The 20,026-nt window shown below is 36.6% G+C and overlaps 1 protein-coding gene across 1 annotated transcript; it reads right to left on the reverse strand.

The window, feature by feature from the left end:
- Window positions 1–16,453: 16,453 nt before the first annotated feature.
- LOC127878551 (tigger transposable element-derived protein 4-like) lies at window positions 16,454–19,758 on the reverse strand. The gene is made up of 7 exons (XM_052425082.1): window positions 19,683–19,758; window positions 19,210–19,439; window positions 18,833–18,940; window positions 18,359–18,454; window positions 18,110–18,185; window positions 17,837–17,921; window positions 16,454–16,595 (listed from the first exon to the last, which is right to left on the reverse strand). Exons 1-7 carry the CDS (start codon window positions 19,756–19,758, stop codon window positions 16,454–16,456), a joined length of 813 nt encoding a protein of 270 aa, XP_052281042.1.
- Between the last annotated feature and the right edge of the window lie 268 nt (window positions 19,759–20,026).

Genomic DNA, 20,026 nt, shown 5'->3' on the forward strand with positions numbered 1-20,026 from the left:
AGGAAAAGGGCTGCACTATTAATTGTTTAACTTTGCTTGAGCATTGATTTCGTATGATTTTACTACCATAAATACTCGCTTATAAGACAATCCTTTTATTAATTTTTTTCCTTTTTCAAAAGCATACATTGTTATATTTATAATGCTTGAAATAATTGCTACATGGGGCGATTTCCATTTTATCACTATGTTCTCAACATACAAAGAAAACTTGTGCAATGCATTAGCTATTTCCTATTATGAGTATAAGAGAGTACTTTTGGTACCTTAATATCCTTTTGAATATTCTTAAATATCAGTATTGATTAGCTAGGTCAATTTTACCCATCTATATGACTTATTCAACAGAGGGGTCTGCATATGTCCGAATGTAACACAGAACTGCAATTGTTGAGCTGAAAGTTTCAAATATCTTCTAAAAGTGAAAAATGCTTAGCATGATAAATTGTGTGTAATTATATGATAAAAATCATATAATGATGGTTTCAGCAGGGTAAGCTTTAAATAATGTTGGTAATATAGGAATTTTCTATACATGGAAAAAGATACAAATATCATATATAGTAACAATGATGATAAATATCTTTTAAACTTATGAGTATGCAACAAGTTTTCTCACTGAACTGCATGGCAAATGTAACATGCAATGAACATAAACAAACAGTGGTCTTCTGGATTCTGATAAATCCCTAAACTCCGTGCACAAAGAATATCAACAACACAAGATTCTAGACTATTCAAGCATGCTCTGCCCTGCAACTGCTGTAAGCCAAAATAGAAGCAATAACATACTTAATTTATATTAAAGCTAGGCCTTTGCAAACAGCGTAGACCCAGATAAGACGCCGCATGATGCGGCGTCTCATCAGGGTCTGCGCTGTTTGCTTAAAGGAATTTCTGTAAGAAATTTTCTAAATAAAGAAATAAATATAGTAGACGTCCCTAATTTTGAACATAAATTGATCCTATTTAGAAGGATGGGAGAGTCCACTAGGCATAAATGAGTTAAATTCAATGACTAGTTTGATCAGATACTCGTCTGGAATCGGAAGGAGAACGTAGCTGTAAAGTACTTATAAAATATTTGATTTTTTTAAATGACCATTTCTATTGTATAAATGATTAATAATTGCGTATCTATAGCATTTAAATTTCATTGAAAACATTCTAACATAACTATTAATTGGTTGTTTTATCCTTATCATAGTAGAATTCAACATCAGCTGAGCTCCGTTAGCCATGTCGGTGATTTTTCAGCTCTTATACTCAAACGTTATGAAGAAAACATTACTTTGGGTGCAATGGGTAAGTCAGTAAGACCATGTAAGTTGTCAGCTTTAATGCTTGTGCGGAAAGTGTCGTCCCAGATTAGCATGTGCGGACTGCACAGGCTTATCTGGGACGCCACTTTACGCACATGCATTAAACCCAGGTATCTCAGAACGCGACTCATATGTTCCCGTCTGGGAAACAGCACTTTACTATTAATAGCATATGTAGGGTGTTAAAATGCAACTGTTCTGCCAATTTTGAACGTGTCTATCTAGGGAACAATACGCCCCAACATCTTGCTAAGCAAGTGTTGTATTTATCCAGAAAAACCTTTTTTCCCCACAAATTAAATGTAGCATTTTAAGCATGGGACTTAACCCTTTACCAAACAATAACGAGACTTAACAAGTTTGCTACAGCAACTCTAGTAACCACTGTGATAAAAGGAGAAATTGCTTATTTTAAAAAAGGTTCAAATTTGTCATTTGATATATGGTTGAGACAAGATATTGGGGCTAATTAACACATAACATAAACTTAACAATTAACTGTCAGAACTTAACAGGTTGACGTTTGCTACCTTCAGCAACTATTTCCAAGTCTCCCGCAGCATAGTCTTCTGATAATTGATAAACGTAAACTGCCGTATCATCATCATATTTCACATTAAACCACTGTGGATATCCAGGCACAGCAGAGATAACCAGACCTAGATAAGCAACTCTTACCCCTTGATCCATTAGATAATGTTTTACTCTTTTCCATAGAAATAATGAATCGCCTCTGTTTAAAGATGAATCACATGTATCTAACGCCTGTTGAATTAATGTTTTTAAATTCTCTTTCAGATTTTCTATAGTGTACTGCTTTCCCTTTTCAGACAATTGAAATAACTTCTTATCTGCCTTTTGACCAAGGACAATTTTTCTGAATTGTAACTGTGATTTAAGAGCTTTCTTCTTTTCTGCATTTGATTCGATTCCTTTCAGACTGTCATCTACGGTTTCAGGGAACTGCCATAATCCATTGTATAAAATGTCATTGGTCAATTGCTCTTTTTGCCTGTACTTATTTTCTTTACGTTTCTCAATCTGTTGTCTTTTTATTTTCAAAGTCTCACGACGTCTTTCTTCAATTTCATCAAGACGCTTTTTGTAGTTTTGGCATGCAATTCGACCTTCTTTCCTTGACTGATCTAAATACATTTCTCTGGCCTCAGGGGAGATAGAGTTCAGCCACTCACCAGTTTTATTCAACGAAAACAGAATATACCCTTCATTACACAGTGTTGACGCAACCGGTCGAAATCGAGTTAATGCATCTAACAGTGCAAAAACTCGTTCGGGAAACTTGTTGTGTCTGGGTACAGACTTAGTTTCTGCAGCTAATTCTGGCCTTTCCTCTACTTCTGCAAAGGCACCACCCAGGAGATGGTCACTTGTCGCTTTATTCAGTAATGTGTGCCAGGAGCTGAATATCTGTTGCATAACTGCACATGATTGGCCATCAAAGTCATCAGGAGTAGTCAACCTTTTGTAAATTTCATCTTGTTTAATAATGTCTGGGAATGGGGCACTGGTTCCACATACCACCTCAGTGCAATCTTCTTTACTTGTTTCAAGGAAATGGTAAAGTTGCTGGTACACTTCATTTGCTGTCTCCAATGAACATTCCTTGGTCTCAAGGGCTCGCCAAAATGGTCCTGTTACAATTTTTGAACACAGTCCTAAAGCCTTTACAACTGCGAGGTATGTAGTCTCATTGATGTCATATGCCACTGCTTTCTGGAGCCTATTTGTTGGTTTGTTAACTTTATCAAAAAATTATTTTATATCATCAGCCAAATAGAAAATTACTTCGGAATTATAAAACAAACTGTTGAATCTGTTTCATTTGAATGGAACAAGTAAGTGGGAGCCCTTTTTTGTCTTCTTGGAATATTTGTCATTAAAAAATGTCCTAAAATCAACATAACATCCACTTTTCTCGTCGCCTCCCCTGGCCAAACATTTGCTTGCTGTCCGTACTAATCTGATTGTTCCACTCTTGCTTCGTGAAAGTTGAGGTTTCTTCATTAGCTTCAGCACCAAGCAATCCATTTTTAGTGTTTGTTTCAAATACTTTAATTACCCCATCAGATACTTCAGCGAAATTGACCAAAATGTGAAGTCCACAGTAAAAATTTTATCAGGTGTGAAAGAGTTTCTTGTTCCGCAGCTGTTAATTGATCCCAGTTACTGTAAATGGAAGGCAACAGATCTTCTCTATATGACTGGAATAATGTGTGGAATTTTTTTTCAGTGGCCGCCCTGTCTGACATTGTATTCTTAATATTTGTTAAAATGGTATTACCAGCTTCAGTATTGGTACAATCACTTATATCTGCAATGATCGACTTCAGTGTTTCCAGGCAGGTATTCGCGCTCTTATCAGACATGTCCCGAAGACCTAGTACCCATTCCTTTCATCTTCATCCCTAATAGAATACACTTTATAGACTTCACCATGCTTCCTTGTTTCGTCCGACTGCAATTTAGTGTCCTTTTGGGTTGATAGTTCTTCAGATATGTGTTTGTATGACAAACTCACTCGCTGGTCACCAATTCTATTAATTGTTGAAACTGATGGAAGCTGAGAAAAGGTTTTCCCACACATGTCAGCAACATGAGTCATAACATTAGTTACATGATGGACACCAACACCCTCAGAAAGCAAATTCATAACACATAGTGATGTTTGTGTTGAATAGACAGTTTTTTCCGGATTTGTTGTCAAAACAATGTTTGAAGGTTCCTCTTGTAGAAGCATATTCTCAGCATATTCCAAACATTCTTTTAGGTTTTGGTTTTCTGTAAGAAGATTACTTACATCAATGTCTACTGTTTCACTTTTGTTTGTTCTTGTTTCTTCTATCTTTTCCTTAAGTTCAGTGTTTTCATTCTCTAATTTTGTAGCATTCTGTTGTAACATTTGAACATTTTTTTTCAATGTGCGCACATTTTTCTGAAGATGTACTTGTTTTTTTAAATTCACAACTTTAGTATGACTTGATATCAATCGAAGTAGTTTCTGCTTGGAACGGAGAAGCTTATATTGTTGTCTTTTATTCTGTAATGTTATTGCCAGTCTATTCTTTTGCCTTATCAGCCTCTTTCTATCTTTCTTTAATTTTTCATTTTGATTTCTTATTTCATCTGTTGAAAGTTTGTATGCTGCTTATTTCATGTTTTAATTCTTTTATTGTAAGTGATAAAGATTCCACTTTTGAATGTTCAACAGCACTTTCCATTTTTGTTGAAGTTGATGGCCTGACTAGTTCTTGCGGATGTGATAATTTAAAGATAACATGTGAATACTCCTCCTTATCTCTTCCTCTCAACTTTTTACTCTTTTTTTACACTTAACACTTGTGTTCTTAGACGCTCACAGTCACAATCTAAAGCTAAAGCTAAGTCCTGTAAAGTGCAATCAGAACTTCCAGCAACTTTGTTGTACATTTCAATTACATTTTGATTGGTGAACGATATTTCAAAGTCTAAATTAAGTTTCTGAACCAGTTTTTCCCGTGCCTCTTCCATTCTGAAAATCTTATGTCTTTCAATTTGGAAAAATATCCTTGATGAGGATTTCGCCTGTACTTATGGTTTGGGTGCAAATGTCAACCTTTCTTACCTCCAGTACTCCGATCTTATCAAATATTTGTAATATTAGTAATGACAGAAATAACAAGACTATTGCCAAACAATTATGTCCCCTACCAACTCCACCATTGTGTTTAGATTTTTTATTATTTTTTTATTTGTTGCCATAGCAACCAGAATTTTTGATGTAGGAACAAAATGAAATGACGTGCATAATCTCCATATTGCCATCTGCCTTTGTTTTAAGTTTCATGTAAAAATATGAAGAACTTTCAAAGTTATCGAAGGATCCATAAAAGTGTGACATACTGGCTGACCGACAGACTGACTGAACGCAAACCATAAGTCTCCTCCGGTGAAACCGGTAGGGGACTATAAAACAATGTCTGTCCGTGGACAGTCCACTTAATTAGGAGAATCAATGTTATAAAACGCCAAACGTTTTATATGACTTCAACATAGTCCCCATATTCTTTGTATCTGGGGCTATAAACAATAAGCCAAGGGAAGAATAAGCATAAAAGTTGACTGCTAGCAACCTGCTGACCATAGTCTTTAGAATATTTAATTTTGTTTAGTATCCTGCATTATTTTAGAAAAATCAAACATTTGAACTTCGACAAAAAAAATCCTTGAAAGATTCAAACTATTCTTTATCAACCAAAATTACCCAGATTCAAGCTTGGCCTATCTGTAAGAGACTCCTCTGATAAAGATTCATGGATATCAGCAGGAACTAAAAAAGTTCAATAAGGTTTTATAACATATATAACCTCTCCTGAAAATAAAACAAACATTAATTTCTGTGTTTATTACATACCTTACTGGAGGAAGCATCAGGCCAGCTTGAACTCCGTCTATGTCCAAGTCGGACAGAAGTAGGCAATGGCTGAAAGAACATGTTTACACCATTACCAAGCAATCCCTTGATTATTCTCGTTTGTAACAGAACTCTAGAAATTATTGATTTAAAGAAGAAATGCTAGTTTTGAGCTATTTCTGCTTTTATCACAGTGGATTCTATCATACCGACTACATAACTTCAAAATATATTGCAATCAGAACTGTGGTCAACATTTAACTCTTGAGATTACCAAAAAAATATTTCATGCACAACTCGCCTATTATGGTGATCATTTGTGAGAGGTTTGATAAAAAAAAATCATTGTATATTATTATACGAAATCCATTGTTCCATAAAATATCCTGACTTGGGAACCTTGTGACAAAAGGAGAAATTGCTTGTTATGTCACAAAATTAAGAAATATGGTCAACCACAAGAAAAAAAAACGCATCAAATACTCAGTAATGCTGTAGTGTAACCGTACCTTATTTATTGTTTTGCCTTTTTGTGCCTGACAGGCGTCACTGTGGGCTTTTGGAAGCCTTTTTCTTTTTTGGCCCTTCACGTATTGAGAGTTTAACTAACCAAAATCCAAGTTTTCAATAGTAGTGGTTGGCAGTGGCTGAAAATATAAGAAGACTATATTGCAAGTATTGGGAGCCCCATACCATGTAATCACTAATAAATTGGAATCATAGATAAACAAGAGATGTGTTTGCCAGAAACTACTGCGCCGCTTAGATTTTTTTTAAACCCTTGACCTTGAAGGATGACCTTGACTTTTCACCACTCAAATTGTGCAGCTCCATGAGATACACATGCATGCCAAATATCAAGTTGCTATCTTCAATATTGCAAAAATTATGGCCAGTGTTTAAGTTTTCGTACGGACGAACAGACATTTTCAACTGCTATATGCCACCCTACCGGGGGCATAACAATTAATGTATTCCGGCAGCAATGCAGTGAGCGACTTGGAATAACTATTGTGCAGTACGGGTAAGGAAGGTGCACTGCCATGACTGAAATGTTGAAAACGGTGTGAAACCAAATAGAAATAATGAGTAAAAACCAAGCTGTAAATACCTGAAGGTGAAACCTCTCTCTAATTGATGCAAATATCAGAGTTGTTTCTTCTTCGGACACTAGGTCAATGACAGATGGCTCAGCCTCTAATGGGGATTGCGTGTTTGTTTGACTTGGGGGTTGGGTCTCTGTGTCACTATCAGACTCGAAAAGGTCTTGTGAATACAACAATCTAAATGAAAACAAGTGTTATGTTAGCAAATATCAAGTCAGCTTTGTTTTCCAGTTTAGCAAGAAAAACAACAACATAAATATTTTCCATGTCAAAAAATATAAATATAAAGTTTCAATAAACTAATTAAATGTATCTAGCATTTGTCAAGCTGCAAGATTGAAATTTAAAGAACATAATAAGTCACTTTCGTTTACCAAAAATAGTTTTTTCTTTTTTAATTCAGATCATAGATGTATGGACAGACATATTCCTAAAGACAGAATAGCTTTCATATTTCAATTTTCTGAGCCTTAAACTTATTACTTTATCAAATCAGAAGCGAAATCATACCTAGTGATATTCAATAACAACAAAATCAATGGGTGCCGCCATCTTGTTTTACGGACGATCTGTAATTTCCGTGACCAGTCGGAACATTTTAGCAGACAAAAGTTTTCATCAAAGTTCTAATGTTTTACGCAAATATTCTACAACTTTCTTAAATTATACCAATACATAAATAATTTAAAAGTAACATTACCTTGATTTGAGACAGGAACACGCTCTCGAACCTTAAAAAAAAAAATCCCGAACTTTTTGGTTAGCAAATTCTCTTTGTTTCCAGATTCGCGCGCGAAATGCAAGAGAATGTTCTGGAAGATTAATGTCTCTACTTATTTGATTGGATGAGTTCGCACTGTTTCTATCAATCATAAAAAGCTTTCAAACGTAGTTTAGACACATGTAAAGGGCCGTAATCAAGAACCACTTTTTGGTTAGTGCGTATTTGTGACATCACGAGTTGTCTCCCCTGTTGGTTCATGCTACCTTGGTCATAACTTTTGCAATATTCAAGATAGCAACTTGATATTTGGCATGCATGTGTATCTCATGGAGCTGCACATTTTGAGTGGTGAAAGGTCAAGGTCATCCTTCAAGGTCAAAGGTAAAAAAAACAAATTCAAAAACTTTAACCAAAACTTCAACCTTCTTCATAACTTTTGCAATATTAGAGATAGCAACTTGATATTTGGCATGCATGTGTATCTCATGGAGCTGCAAATTTTGAGTGGTGAAAGGTCAAGGTCATCCTTCAAGGTTAAAGGTCAAATTTATGCCTTCAAAGCGGCGCAATAGGGGGCATTGTGTTTCTGACAAACACATCTCTTGTTTTATGTAGCTACCCAATAAATGTTTAAAGAAAGACAATGGACATAGGCAACATAAGCCGTAAACATGCCAGACGGTTTATATTCAAATAAAGGAACATAATACTGGTATATGATGCTAACAACTTTAGAGAAAAGATAACATGCATGTAATGTACCAGTAGCACATATACTCCACAGCTCACGCCATCAAACTGTTTTGCATGTGCTGGGGATTTAATGGACCAAGACCCGGGCATGGTTGGCTCCAGACCACTCAGGTATCTTGCATGCAAGAAATTACTGAAAAAGATTCAAAAGGTCAAAAGATAAACATCATACGGGACGAATTGACATTACTTTTGTTGTATGTAATTGTTTTGATTTGTTTTCAGTACTTTGATATGTAAGAAAATGCACCATGAATATACACCTTTTACCTTATATATTTAGAAACAAGAAGAAACCTTTAAAAGAGTATGAATAAATGCAACTCATAACATACACGCAACCATTGTTTATAAATACATTATCTTTGACCTTAAAAATAAATGTGATTTATTATTAAAACATATTTCCTTTGTTTGTTACAATACAATCCATAAGAGTGGCAAACCGCAAAATCATTAAAACCAGCATTTCTGTATGGTTAGGTATTTAAAACATCTACTGAATTTCATCATAATCATCTTCAAATATTTTTTTTTTGCATAGACATCATTCTTTTGAAAAAATTGAAACGCTAGATTACAAACAATTTTATGTAAAAAGTTACAAATTAAGATATAAATTATTATTTTATTATATTGTTTCATTTAATTTTACTTTATACGCTATTTATCTGTTAAATATTAACAAACATAAAATAAAATTTGTATATGCATAAATGTCCGGTAAATTTTGTCGAGTAAATGAAAAAACAACAGTTAAGCCGGGGAAACAAACAACTGTTGGGCATAAGCATGAATATAATAACAAATAATGAAACATAACAAGCGACATAAACAACTTTAAATATAATTCACGAAACTGTCAACGCTGAATGTGTTTTTAGCTCGGCTGTTTTCGGAGAAAACCCGAGGTATTGTCATAGCCAGCTCGTCGTGTCGTGTCATGTTGTCCGCCGTAGGCGTTGTGCTAAAACCTTAACATTGGCTCTAAAATCAAAGTGCTTCCACCAACAACTTTGAAACTTAATATGTAGATGCACCTTGATGACTTCTACACACCACACCCATTTTTTGGTCACTAGGTCAAAGGTCAAGGTCACTCTGACCTCTAAAAAAACAAAAAAAATTCAAAACTGCAGCCGCAGCCGAGCGTTGGCACTAATTATGCTGTGCTCTTGTTTCTAACTCTTGTCATTTAACGGATATGAATAAATGAAATATATGGATGGCTGGTAGCCTAAAACAATTAAAGCATGTGCTTTTTCTAAATCTTGTCATTTTGCACGTGAATAAATTAAGTATATTGACTGCTGGCACTGTGAAACACAATTAAAGTATGTGTTTTTAGCTCACCTGGTGGGTTATTGTGATCGCCTTTTGTCCGTCGTGCGTCGTCAACATTTACCTTGTTAACACTCTAAAGGTCACATTTATTGTCCAATCTTCATGAAACTTGGTATGAACATGTGTCTCAATAATATCTTGGACGAGTTCGAAAATGGTTCCGGTTGGTTGAAAAACATGGCCGCCAGGGGGCATTGCAGTTTTCCTTATATGGCTATAGTAAAACCTTGTTAACACTCTAGAAGTCACATTTATTGTCCAATCTTCATGAAACTTAGTCAGAACATTTGTTATAATGATATCTTGGACGAGTTAGAAAATGGTTCCAGTTGAATGAAAAACATGGACACCATGGGGCGGGGCAGTTTTCCTTATATGGCTTTACTGTATGGTAAAACCTTGTTAACACTCTAGAAGTCGCATTTGTGGTCCAATGCTCATGAAACTTGGTCAGAATATTTGAACTAATAATATCTGGGCAAGTTCAAAAATGGTTGAGATCAGTTTAAAAACATGGCCGCAAGGGGGCATGGCATTTTTCCTTAAATGGCTATTTACTACAATACCTTGTTAACACTCTAGAAGTCACATTTATTATCCAATCTTTATGAAACTTGATCAGAACATTTGTTCTAACAATAGCTTCAGTGAGTTTGAAAATGGTTATGGTTTGTTGAAAAACATGGCCGCCAGGGGGGGGGGGGCAGTTGTCCTTATATGGCTTTAGTGAAAACTTATTGACACTATATTAGCCACATTTATTGGCCAATCTTCATGAAACTTGGTCAGAACATTTGTCCCAATGAAATTTTGCCAGAGATTGAAGCTGGGTCATATGAGCTCAAAAACTAGGTCACAAGGTCAAATATAAAAAAAACATGTTAAAATCACTTTTTTGGTCCAAAATAATCTTAATGAATCAGCTTGCATTTTTTTTCAGAATAGTCTAGTTCCTTTTGCTTTCAGATGAGCGTCTTAGGGCCTGATGGCCCTCTTGTTTCTAGCTCTTGTCATTACAGATATGAATACAAGGGTTTATATAACTTTTGGGGTATTATTGGGTAATCACTTTGTGTTCTTGACAACAACAGGGTTTTTGTAAATTCAATAGAGTTTTAGCAAAAATGTTCACCCCCTACTTTTGAGCTCACTTTGGTTTTTCAACTCCCTGATTTTTTAACTCAATTGGGTAATTTGGCGAAAGTTTGGAGAACCTTCTTCGTCTGCCCATACACTAATTAGTTTTAATTTACCTTTCATGTTTGTACATAATTTACATTTCATAACTCCACTTTCTATATCCATAACCAGCAACGGGTGTTTCTTTCGCCACTCTTAATAAAGTTTTTTCACTTACACTCCCCACATCGTGTTTTTTAGGTTTAACAACCTTGTTCAAAATCTCCGATAATATGGGGCAAACTATATTCTTGGGCGAACTACATTCTCGGGAGAAATGATCACATCTCGCAACAGATCTTTTAGCAAAGTAGCACAGAAGCTTTCGGTTTCCCCAATATTCTGGGGTAAATACCTGTCTAAAGTGTTTGTTTGTGTAACGACTCTCTTTTTATGTCCACAAGTGGCCTTTTTGATTATTTCAGATAATGAAAGTAGAAATCGAACGGGTCTACGAATAATTACAATAATACCCCAAAGATTGATAACTGCTGGAAAGACTGCCTTCTTTTCTTCATAGAACGGCATATAAACTATCCGGTACATTTTTGTACGGAAAATAATCAGTCTAAAAAATATGACCGGTGTTTGTAAGAATAGTGTTTCGTGACGCAAGGTTTTTTACGGAAATTACGTAATTAAGTTTGTATTTGCGTTTTTGTATGCTTTATTTTGAATTTAATTACTTTTTTGGTTATTTTAATTGCGTCTATAGCCCTGGAATAAATGAAGTATATTGAAGGCTGGTGACCTAAAACACAATTAAAGCATGTGTTTCTTCTAACTCTTGTTATTTTGCACGTTCATAAATGAAGTATATTGACTGCTGGCAACTTGAAACACAATTAACGCACGTGTTTTAACTAAAAGTTAAAACACTTGGCTGAAGTTGACAGTTTCATTCTGGAAGTTTTTAGAAAGTCTGGTGATAAATGGGAGAATGTCCATCATTATATATAGATGGGTAGCGCTATGAACTTATACTGGTTCACTTCCATAAGAATACCCTAAGCACCTGCGTCAAAGTGTGCCTCCCTTTCAAGCGTCATTACTTATGCTGGATATGTGCGATACATAACACGCACAGCATTTTCCAAACTTAACCAGTGCACGGAGTGGATCTCAGAGAATTTCAACTGAGGCATGTTCAGAAGCTTTTGCACAGCAGGTAATCTGTTGGACTTGAGTGCAGAGTTATTAAAGTATCTGAAAACACTAGTTATTGTCCTAGAGTACTTCTCCATCTCAGGAACAAGTTTTGCTGCCTGAGAAGTAGCAAGGGACACGCGATGGGCAGCACAATGTACTCTTATCAAAGCTGGGCTCTCTTCCTAAAACAACGTAACACTCCGTCCTGTCATCACATTGGCATCATCAGTCCCAATTCCAACCATGTTACGAATGGCCAAGCCTTTTGATTTTAACTCACTAACAACCATCTCAACAATTTTCCTGGCACTGGCTGACTCTTCCTCTTTCAGTTTATTTGACAGAAGAGCATATTCCAATCCTGACTCTGTACAAAACTGTGAATACATTATCACTCTTCAAGTTACGCCTATCTGTGCTTTCATCAAGCGTTAAGGAAAACACTGTTGACTTCTTAATTTGACTGATCTTGTCCTCAAGAATGACACTGGACAGGGCATTTTGAAGTTCTGTGACCTTCCGGTGGTGCTAGACAGGGCATTTTGAAGTTCTGTGACCTTCTGGTGGTGAGTGTAGGAGGGCGAAGACTCTTTTGATACATTCAATCCAATATTTGTAGCTTACGACAGCATATGTTTCATTTCTTCTTTGGGTAGTTCTCTTTTCTCAAGGTAGTACGCAGTCTTCAGAAGATTGTTAGCATACATGTCGTCTTTGTTCAACTTTTCGGCAACCAGTGTTTGCATATGTTTTTGCGCCGAAAGTGTTGAGGATTTCAGGGCGTTGATATGTTGCCCAGATGAAGCATGTCTAGTGTGGTTTTTGGTTTTACTCCGAACCTTGTGACCGTTTGAATATGGGCTGTCAACTTGGCACCTCTGAAATAAGAAAAAATACTTAGTCAATGGTCGTAACTTTTACGAGTTGAAGTCACACGAAAAAAACAGATGCACAAATTTACATGGTAAGCAAGTTTCTAGACTGTAGATCATTCACTTTTTTAACCAGGTTTTCCGAAGGAAAAAACTGGTTATTAGATTGGCGAATGCGGGCGGGCTGGCTGGCTGGCTGGCTGGCTGGCTGGCGGGCTGGCGGGCTGGCTGGCGGGCTGGCTGGCGGGCTGGCGGAATAAGCTTGTCCGGGCCATAACTATGTCGTTCATTGTCAGATTTTAAAATCATTTGGCACATTTGTTCACCATCATTGGACGGTGTGTCGCGCGAAATAATTACGTCGATATCTCCAAGGTCAAGGTCACACTTTGAGTTCAAAGGTCAAAAATGGCCATAAATGAGCTTGTCCGAGCCATAACTATGTCGTTCATCGTCAGATTTTAAAATCATTTGGCACATTTGTTCACCATCATTGGACGGTGTGTCGCGCGAAATAATTACGTCGATATCTCCAAGGTCAAGGTCACACTTTGAGTTCAAAGGTCAAAAATGGCCATAAATGAGCTTGTCCTGGCCATAACTATGTCATTCATTGTGAGATTTTAAAATCATTTGGCACATTTGTTCACCATCATGGGACGGTGTGTCCCACGAAAGAATCACGTCAATATCTCCAATGTCAAGGTCGCCACGACTAAAAATAGATTTAAAAAAAAAAAAAACTTACAAAGGGGGTTAATTTTTTTTGGTCATTTCAAAATTTCAGTTTGAGTTTTCTCCCTTTATCAGATTTTTTTTTCACAATGAAAACCTGGTTTTGTGACAATTTTGTCCCTTGTTCAGATATGCACAGCAAAAACTTTCAGACCGACAGACAGAATGACGTACGGATGGGGGGCACACAAAACCAACGTTTTACAAGTTACATAAATATAATAATACATGTAGAGTTTAATTGACAGAAAACAGACAGTGCAGGGCTTTTTTTTCCTTCTTTGAGACTGGCCTTGGACGGACATTTTGATATTTTGACACAGACAATTCATAAATCTAACACCTCCATGATTTTTTACATAACTGGCCGTTTTAAATTCTAAAAACGGACATTTCACAAGTTATAAATATGTATTGTTTCACCGTTGTTCATTCGAAATTCGCAAATTTTGTTTACTAATCGTTGGCCTCGCTTGTTTTAATCGATTACATATGTGAATAGATTAAAATTTTGAAACCTCACCATTACATCTCACTATTACCTTTGCGCTTAAACTGTTGTCGTTGACTGCCCAAAACAAGCTCTTGTCTACTTACTTTCATATGAAGCATGTTCTTTTCTGTTAATGTATTTTGAAAACTGGAATTTAGATTTTCATGTTCTTTTGTTTTGTTATTAAGTTCTACTGACAAATCTCTAACAATATTTTTATATATACCTTCTTTTAAAGTCATGCTGTCTGAATAAGAAAAAGAAGCTCCAGCTTCATGACATGCTAGATTGCCACATTGATTATGGGGGCATTCATACTTGCTTGATAAAAATCTATCTAAATTTTCTTTCTCTTTTACTCTTGTTTTACTCTTATTTAGATGTTTAAATTGTTGGTGCAATCGTTCTAGGTCTTTAATTATTGTTTCCAATGAGCTGGAACTGCTGCATGTTTCTCTGACATATTTTGATGTTTCTAGATATCCAACCCCTTTAAGTTTTTGAATTATATCACACTTTTTTTAAAGCATCCATGATTTCTGAAATCATAAAAAAAAGAAAATTGATACTTACAAAGAGAAGATCATTGAAATATGGCTTGATCTGGTCCTCTCCCGATATAAACTAAACAAAACAAAGAAGGAAATTCTGAAACCAACAAACACTAAAATAAAATAGGAAAATTAAATAAAAACAAATAACCAAGCATAATAATATAATAAGGAAAAAATCCTCCTGTTCAGTATTCCAAACATATATATATATAAATATTGTTATTTAATAGATCTGTTCATCATAGACTGGTAAATGGACATTTTATAAAAAATTAAGTAATTGGAAAAATGTCAAAATTACAAAATATACATTCAATATTATATATTAACATTAAACAATCCTTTTTTATGCCCCCAGATCGATAGATTGGGGGTATATTGTTTTTGTCCTGTCTGTCTGTCATTCTGTCCAAATCTTGCAATATTGAACATACCAACTTGATATTTACCATGCATGCGTATCTCATGGAGCTGCTCATTTTGAGTGGTGAAAAGTCAAGGTCAAGGTCATCCTTTAAGGTCAAAGGTCAAATATTGTATTTTTATGTCCCCCACTATAGTAGTGGGGGACATATTGTTTTTGCCCTGTCTGTCTGTCTGTTGGTCTGTTGGTCTGCTGGTCTGTTTGCGCCAACTTTAACATTTTGCAATAACTTTTGTTATATTGAAGATAGCAACTTGATATTTGGCATGCATGTGTATCTCATGGAGCTGCACATTTTGAGTGGTGAAAGGTCAAGGTCAAGGTCATCCTTCAAGGTCAGAGGTCAAATATATGTGGCCAAAATCGCTCATTTTATGAATACTTTTGCAATATTTAAGATAGCAACTTGATATTTGGCATGCATGTGTATCTCATGGAGCTGCACATTTTGAGTGGTGAAAGGTCAAGGTCAAGGTCATCCTTCAAGGTCAGAGGTCAAATATATGTGGCCCAAATCACTTATTTTATGAATACTTTTGCAATATTGAAGATAGCAACTTGATATTTGGCATGCATGTGTATCTCATGGAGCTGCACATTTTGAGTGGTGAAAGGTCAAGGTCAAGGTCATCCTTCACAAGGTCAAGGTCATCCTTCAAGGTCAAACATCATATAGGGGGACATTGTGTTTCACAAACACATCTTGTTCTTTCCTAAAACTTAAACCTTCGTTAAAGTTTTAATTAATTTTTTTAATATTGAACACAGCAACTTCATATTTGGCATACATGTTTATCTCCTTAAGCTCCACATTTTGAGTGGTGAAGGGTCAAGGTCATCCTTCAAGGTCAAAGGTCAAAAAAAAAAATCATTTCTCCATTCAATCTCTTACTTACTTCTTGTTGAGCTGCACATTTTGAGTGGTGAAAGGTCAAGGTCAACCTTCAAGGTCAAAGGTCAAAATAAAAAACCCATAAATTTTCATAACTTTTTTAATATTGAACACAGCAACTTCATATTTGGCATGCATGTGTATCTCGTGGAGCTGCACATTTTGAGTGGTGAAAGGTCAAGGTCATCCTTCAAGGTCAAAGGTCAATTTTTTTTTTTTTCATTTCTCCATTCAATCTCTTACTTACTTCTTGTGGAGCTGCACATTTTGAGTGGTGAAAGGTCAAGGTCATCCTTCAAGGTCAAAGGTAAAAAAAAAACAATGGCACAGTAGGGGGCATTGTGTTTCTGACAAACACATCTCTTGTATTTACAAATCAAACAAATATGTGGACAAGCTTTTTTTAAATTTAATTGCTTTAAATGTTAAATGTTTCTATACCCACCCACCCTTTCTTGATAAAGTAGGGGCATATAATAAGCTCTTCTCAGGCACTCACAATTCAACAAGCTCCATGGTGGAGCGGTTGGTCTCGATGGTAACATTCATGCCGGAGTTCTGTTGTTGAGGAAGGAGCGGGGACAAAATGGGCATGCTAATGTCCTCCAGTAGCTCGAATGACTCAATGTCGACAGAGCTGTCAGACATTTCAGTGACATCGTTGGTGACATAAGAAAAATGGTCAATAGACAAAATCTGCAAGCTTTCTGAATGAAACTCGCAACCATGGTTTCTATTGACACATCTTCATGTACCTCACTAAGGGAAGATGAGCACCCATCATCATAATGATCATAATATGGAAATGCCTCCTCCTGATTTTGAGGGAAATTTATATACTCATCACACAGATGTCCAGTGAATATTTCCTCAGATGACAACAAATCCATGTCAGATTTAATGACACTTCTGATAGCAAACCTGTGAGGAAACAAAATAATAAACCAATGCTTGCTGAATGGAAAATCGGACAGTTTTGTCATTACAAATAATGAGCTGAATAAACATGAAGACAAAATACCATGGGCAGTTTCATCATAATACTCCTCCACCAGTCTTTCCGTCACACTTTACATTTAGGTTTGGCATTAAGGTTTCGAAAAATGCTCATAACTTCTATGTCGCTTCAGATAGCAACTTGATGTTTGGCATGCATTGTGTATCTCATGGAGCTGCACATATTGAGGTCAAAGGTCAAATATATGGCTTCAAAGCGGTGCAGAAGGGGGCATTGTGTTTCTAACAAACACATCTCTTGTTTTGTATGTAAATAACAATTTTTCCACATGATAAACAACACAGCTAACCAAAATAATATAATAATTTTAACAGAATTAGCTGCATAAATATTCCAGAGTAATTTATTTAAACATAGAATCCCACAAATTTACATCATCTGCAATGGGAAAAGTAATATCAGACATCAGGTCAGTTGGACATAATAAACATTAACTGAAAGGGAAAAGACATGATAAACATCTCAACAAAATACCTCTCTATTTAAATCAACATTTTTACACACATTTACACACATATGGTTATCGATTTTGGACACAGTCCCTCAATAGTATCCTCATTCAATTGTCAAGGTTTGAAACTGTCAACTTACTTCTGAGGCATGTCTTTATAATATTTTGCTTATAAAAGCCTCTCTCACACCCCATTGTGAAAACAGGCGCTAACAAAAACCTACCTTTTGCCTCTGGGTAGAGGTCTATCTTCTTCATTGCTAAGTTTGCTGCATCTCTGGATCCCCTGAGTGCGATTTCCAGTGTCTACTTAAGAGTGCAGGTAGCCAAGAAACAAGAATAGGTCTTCCCTGCAACTCCCAAAGCCTAAACTACATAGGTATTCTGATGCTACACCTACATCACTTACCTTGTCATTCTTCCTGACTGACAGGTTGAAGTATTGCTGAGGGCAGTCAGGATAGCTGCATCGTCATTGTCTTCATCGTCATTGTCTGCATTATCATCGTCTGGATCATGTCTGCTGAAAAAGATTTGGCTATACTTACCGCCTCTTTGCGTTGTTTGGCTCCATCTCTGATTGTATGGCCCTAGAACTCAAATGTTTCTAGTCCATCATCTCCAATCTGTGGCTTATCTGGGACCTGTGAAAGGAATGAGGAGAGCTTACTTCCCAACTTACCTTCAGAGAACATCTCAATCGTCTGGACTGTTGAGTTTAGCAGTGGCGCTACATCTGCAAAATCCAGGTCCTTCTTCTGAAATTGCTTGGAAAGTACAGAAAGTAGGCAGCAGGATGTCAGAAAGAAAGTGGAGCACATAAAGAAATTTCGAGGAACACAGACACCAAACTAGAGTATTTCTGGAGAAGTGCCTCGCACCTGTGGAAACTGAGCCACCTTGTATGGAACTTTTCCCTGAACTTCCTTACCTGACTTGATGATGCCCGCTGTGCTGCCTCCAGCATGGCAGTGTTCTTGGGGGAATATTGAAAGTGCTTATAGATACTATTCAGGATTTCTTGAACCTTGACAAGATAAAGAATAGAATCAGCCCCAGAACAGCAGCTAAGGGCTAGGCTAGTCTGTGGGCTATGCAATGGGTAGCCATCACCCCAGGTACTTCCCCCTTCAACCTAGTTACAACCTGTGACTTTATCGCTCATTACTGCTGACCCTTCTGTACTTATCCCACAAAGCTTAGAAATATCAATCCCCTTTCTTGACAGAGTATCTAGAACCTTTCCATGAATTGCTTCTGCAATTGCCCTTTCAAGACTATCTTTGGCCAAAAAATGAGTGACAGGTTCTGCGTACATAAACTATCAAACTTTAAGCAACAAATGTACATGTTCAAGTTTTGATTTACAGATATATCTGTACTTTTGTCCATCATCAAACTAAACTTGCTGCTTGTCTTCACCTTCTATGACGGCAGACAAGGCCTCTTTGAAGTCGTACACCGATGCTGCATGTTCGTATGTGGTGTGGGCATCCACCCTCAAAGCAGCCAACTGTGATACACCCTGGAACTCATTGAAATTCACACATGCACAATGAGAAAATGTTGCAATATGTACATACAGCTAAACCTGTGGTTAGCAGCCAGTGAAGCGACATACCCAAACTGGCTGCATACGACAGGTTGGCTGCTTAGCACAATTTAAGGAAGTTGAGGGTCAGCTGAGCAGAATTAAAAGATATCCAATCCTGTTTTATTCTTTTAATTCCAATATAAAGTAGCACATTCAATGTATAGCACATTTATGACAAATGTATATACTGCACATATGGCCTGGAGCACGTTGATCTCTGTTAGAATCTGTGGACCGGTTTTGGTTTCCTGTCTATCCATTTCAGCTAAAACGTGTGGCAGTTGTCTCTTTCTGTACTTGAGTTTGACAGTTTGGATAATGCCCTGGTCCATGGGTTGACATAAGGAGGTTGTGCTGGGTGGGAAGAACTGAAGCTTTATGTTGGTCAGTTGGATGTTTGGATGGGAGGGTGCATTGTCTAGAAAGAGTAGGATATGTCTCTTTTCTTTTCATCAGATTGTCCATGTGATGTAACCAATCCTCCATGAATTTTGACGTCGTCCATGCTTTCTTATTTGCATAGTAGCAAACAGGAAGTTTTGCAGGGTCGAGGGATTTGAAACATCTAGGTTTAAGGGACTTTCCGATGACCAGAGGGCGCAGTTTTTCTACCGTCATTGATGCACAAAGAGCAACATTATTCGTTCTTTGGATCGTTTACCTCCAGCACAATCTTCACCCTTCTTGAAGTAGGTTGTCTTAGTTGTATCACAAAAGAACAACCAGGTCTCATCCATATTAAAGATATCACTCTGAGTATATGCTTCCCAAACACTCTTGCTTTTCTTTTGTCACGATGTCAGCGTTCACTGAGACACTTTCACCACTTTGTTTTTATGCTCCCCATATTATATATATAAATGGGGAGCATATAGTTGCCAGTTTGGGGTTCCTTACTTCCTTCACACTTTTGTTACCGTTTCTCGAAGTGCCTTCAATATTTTACCGATCTCTTACATATGGTATGTAGGTACCTTGAATAGACCTCTACATTTTGATGATTTT

This window comes from Dreissena polymorpha, chromosome 4 (genome assembly GCF_020536995.1).
Source record: "Dreissena polymorpha isolate Duluth1 chromosome 4, UMN_Dpol_1.0, whole genome shotgun sequence".
In the NCBI taxonomy this organism is placed as follows: domain Eukaryota; kingdom Metazoa; phylum Mollusca; class Bivalvia; order Myida; family Dreissenidae; genus Dreissena; species Dreissena polymorpha.

Excerpts from the sequence above, each read along its gene's own strand:
- LOC127878551 (XM_052425082.1), bottom strand. The coding sequence starts at position 19,758 with ATGGATGAGACCTGGTTGTTCTTTTGTGATACAACTAAGACAACCTAC. Across the intron at positions 19,440-19,682 it reads GGGTGAAGATTGTGCTGGAG|ACAATGCACCCTCCCATCCA; the intron begins GTAAACGATCCA and ends TACTCTTTCTAG. Across the intron at positions 18,455-18,832 it reads AAGGTGAAGACAAGCAGCAA|GTTCAAGAAATCCTGAATAG; the intron begins GTTTAGTTTGAT and ends TATCTTGTCAAG.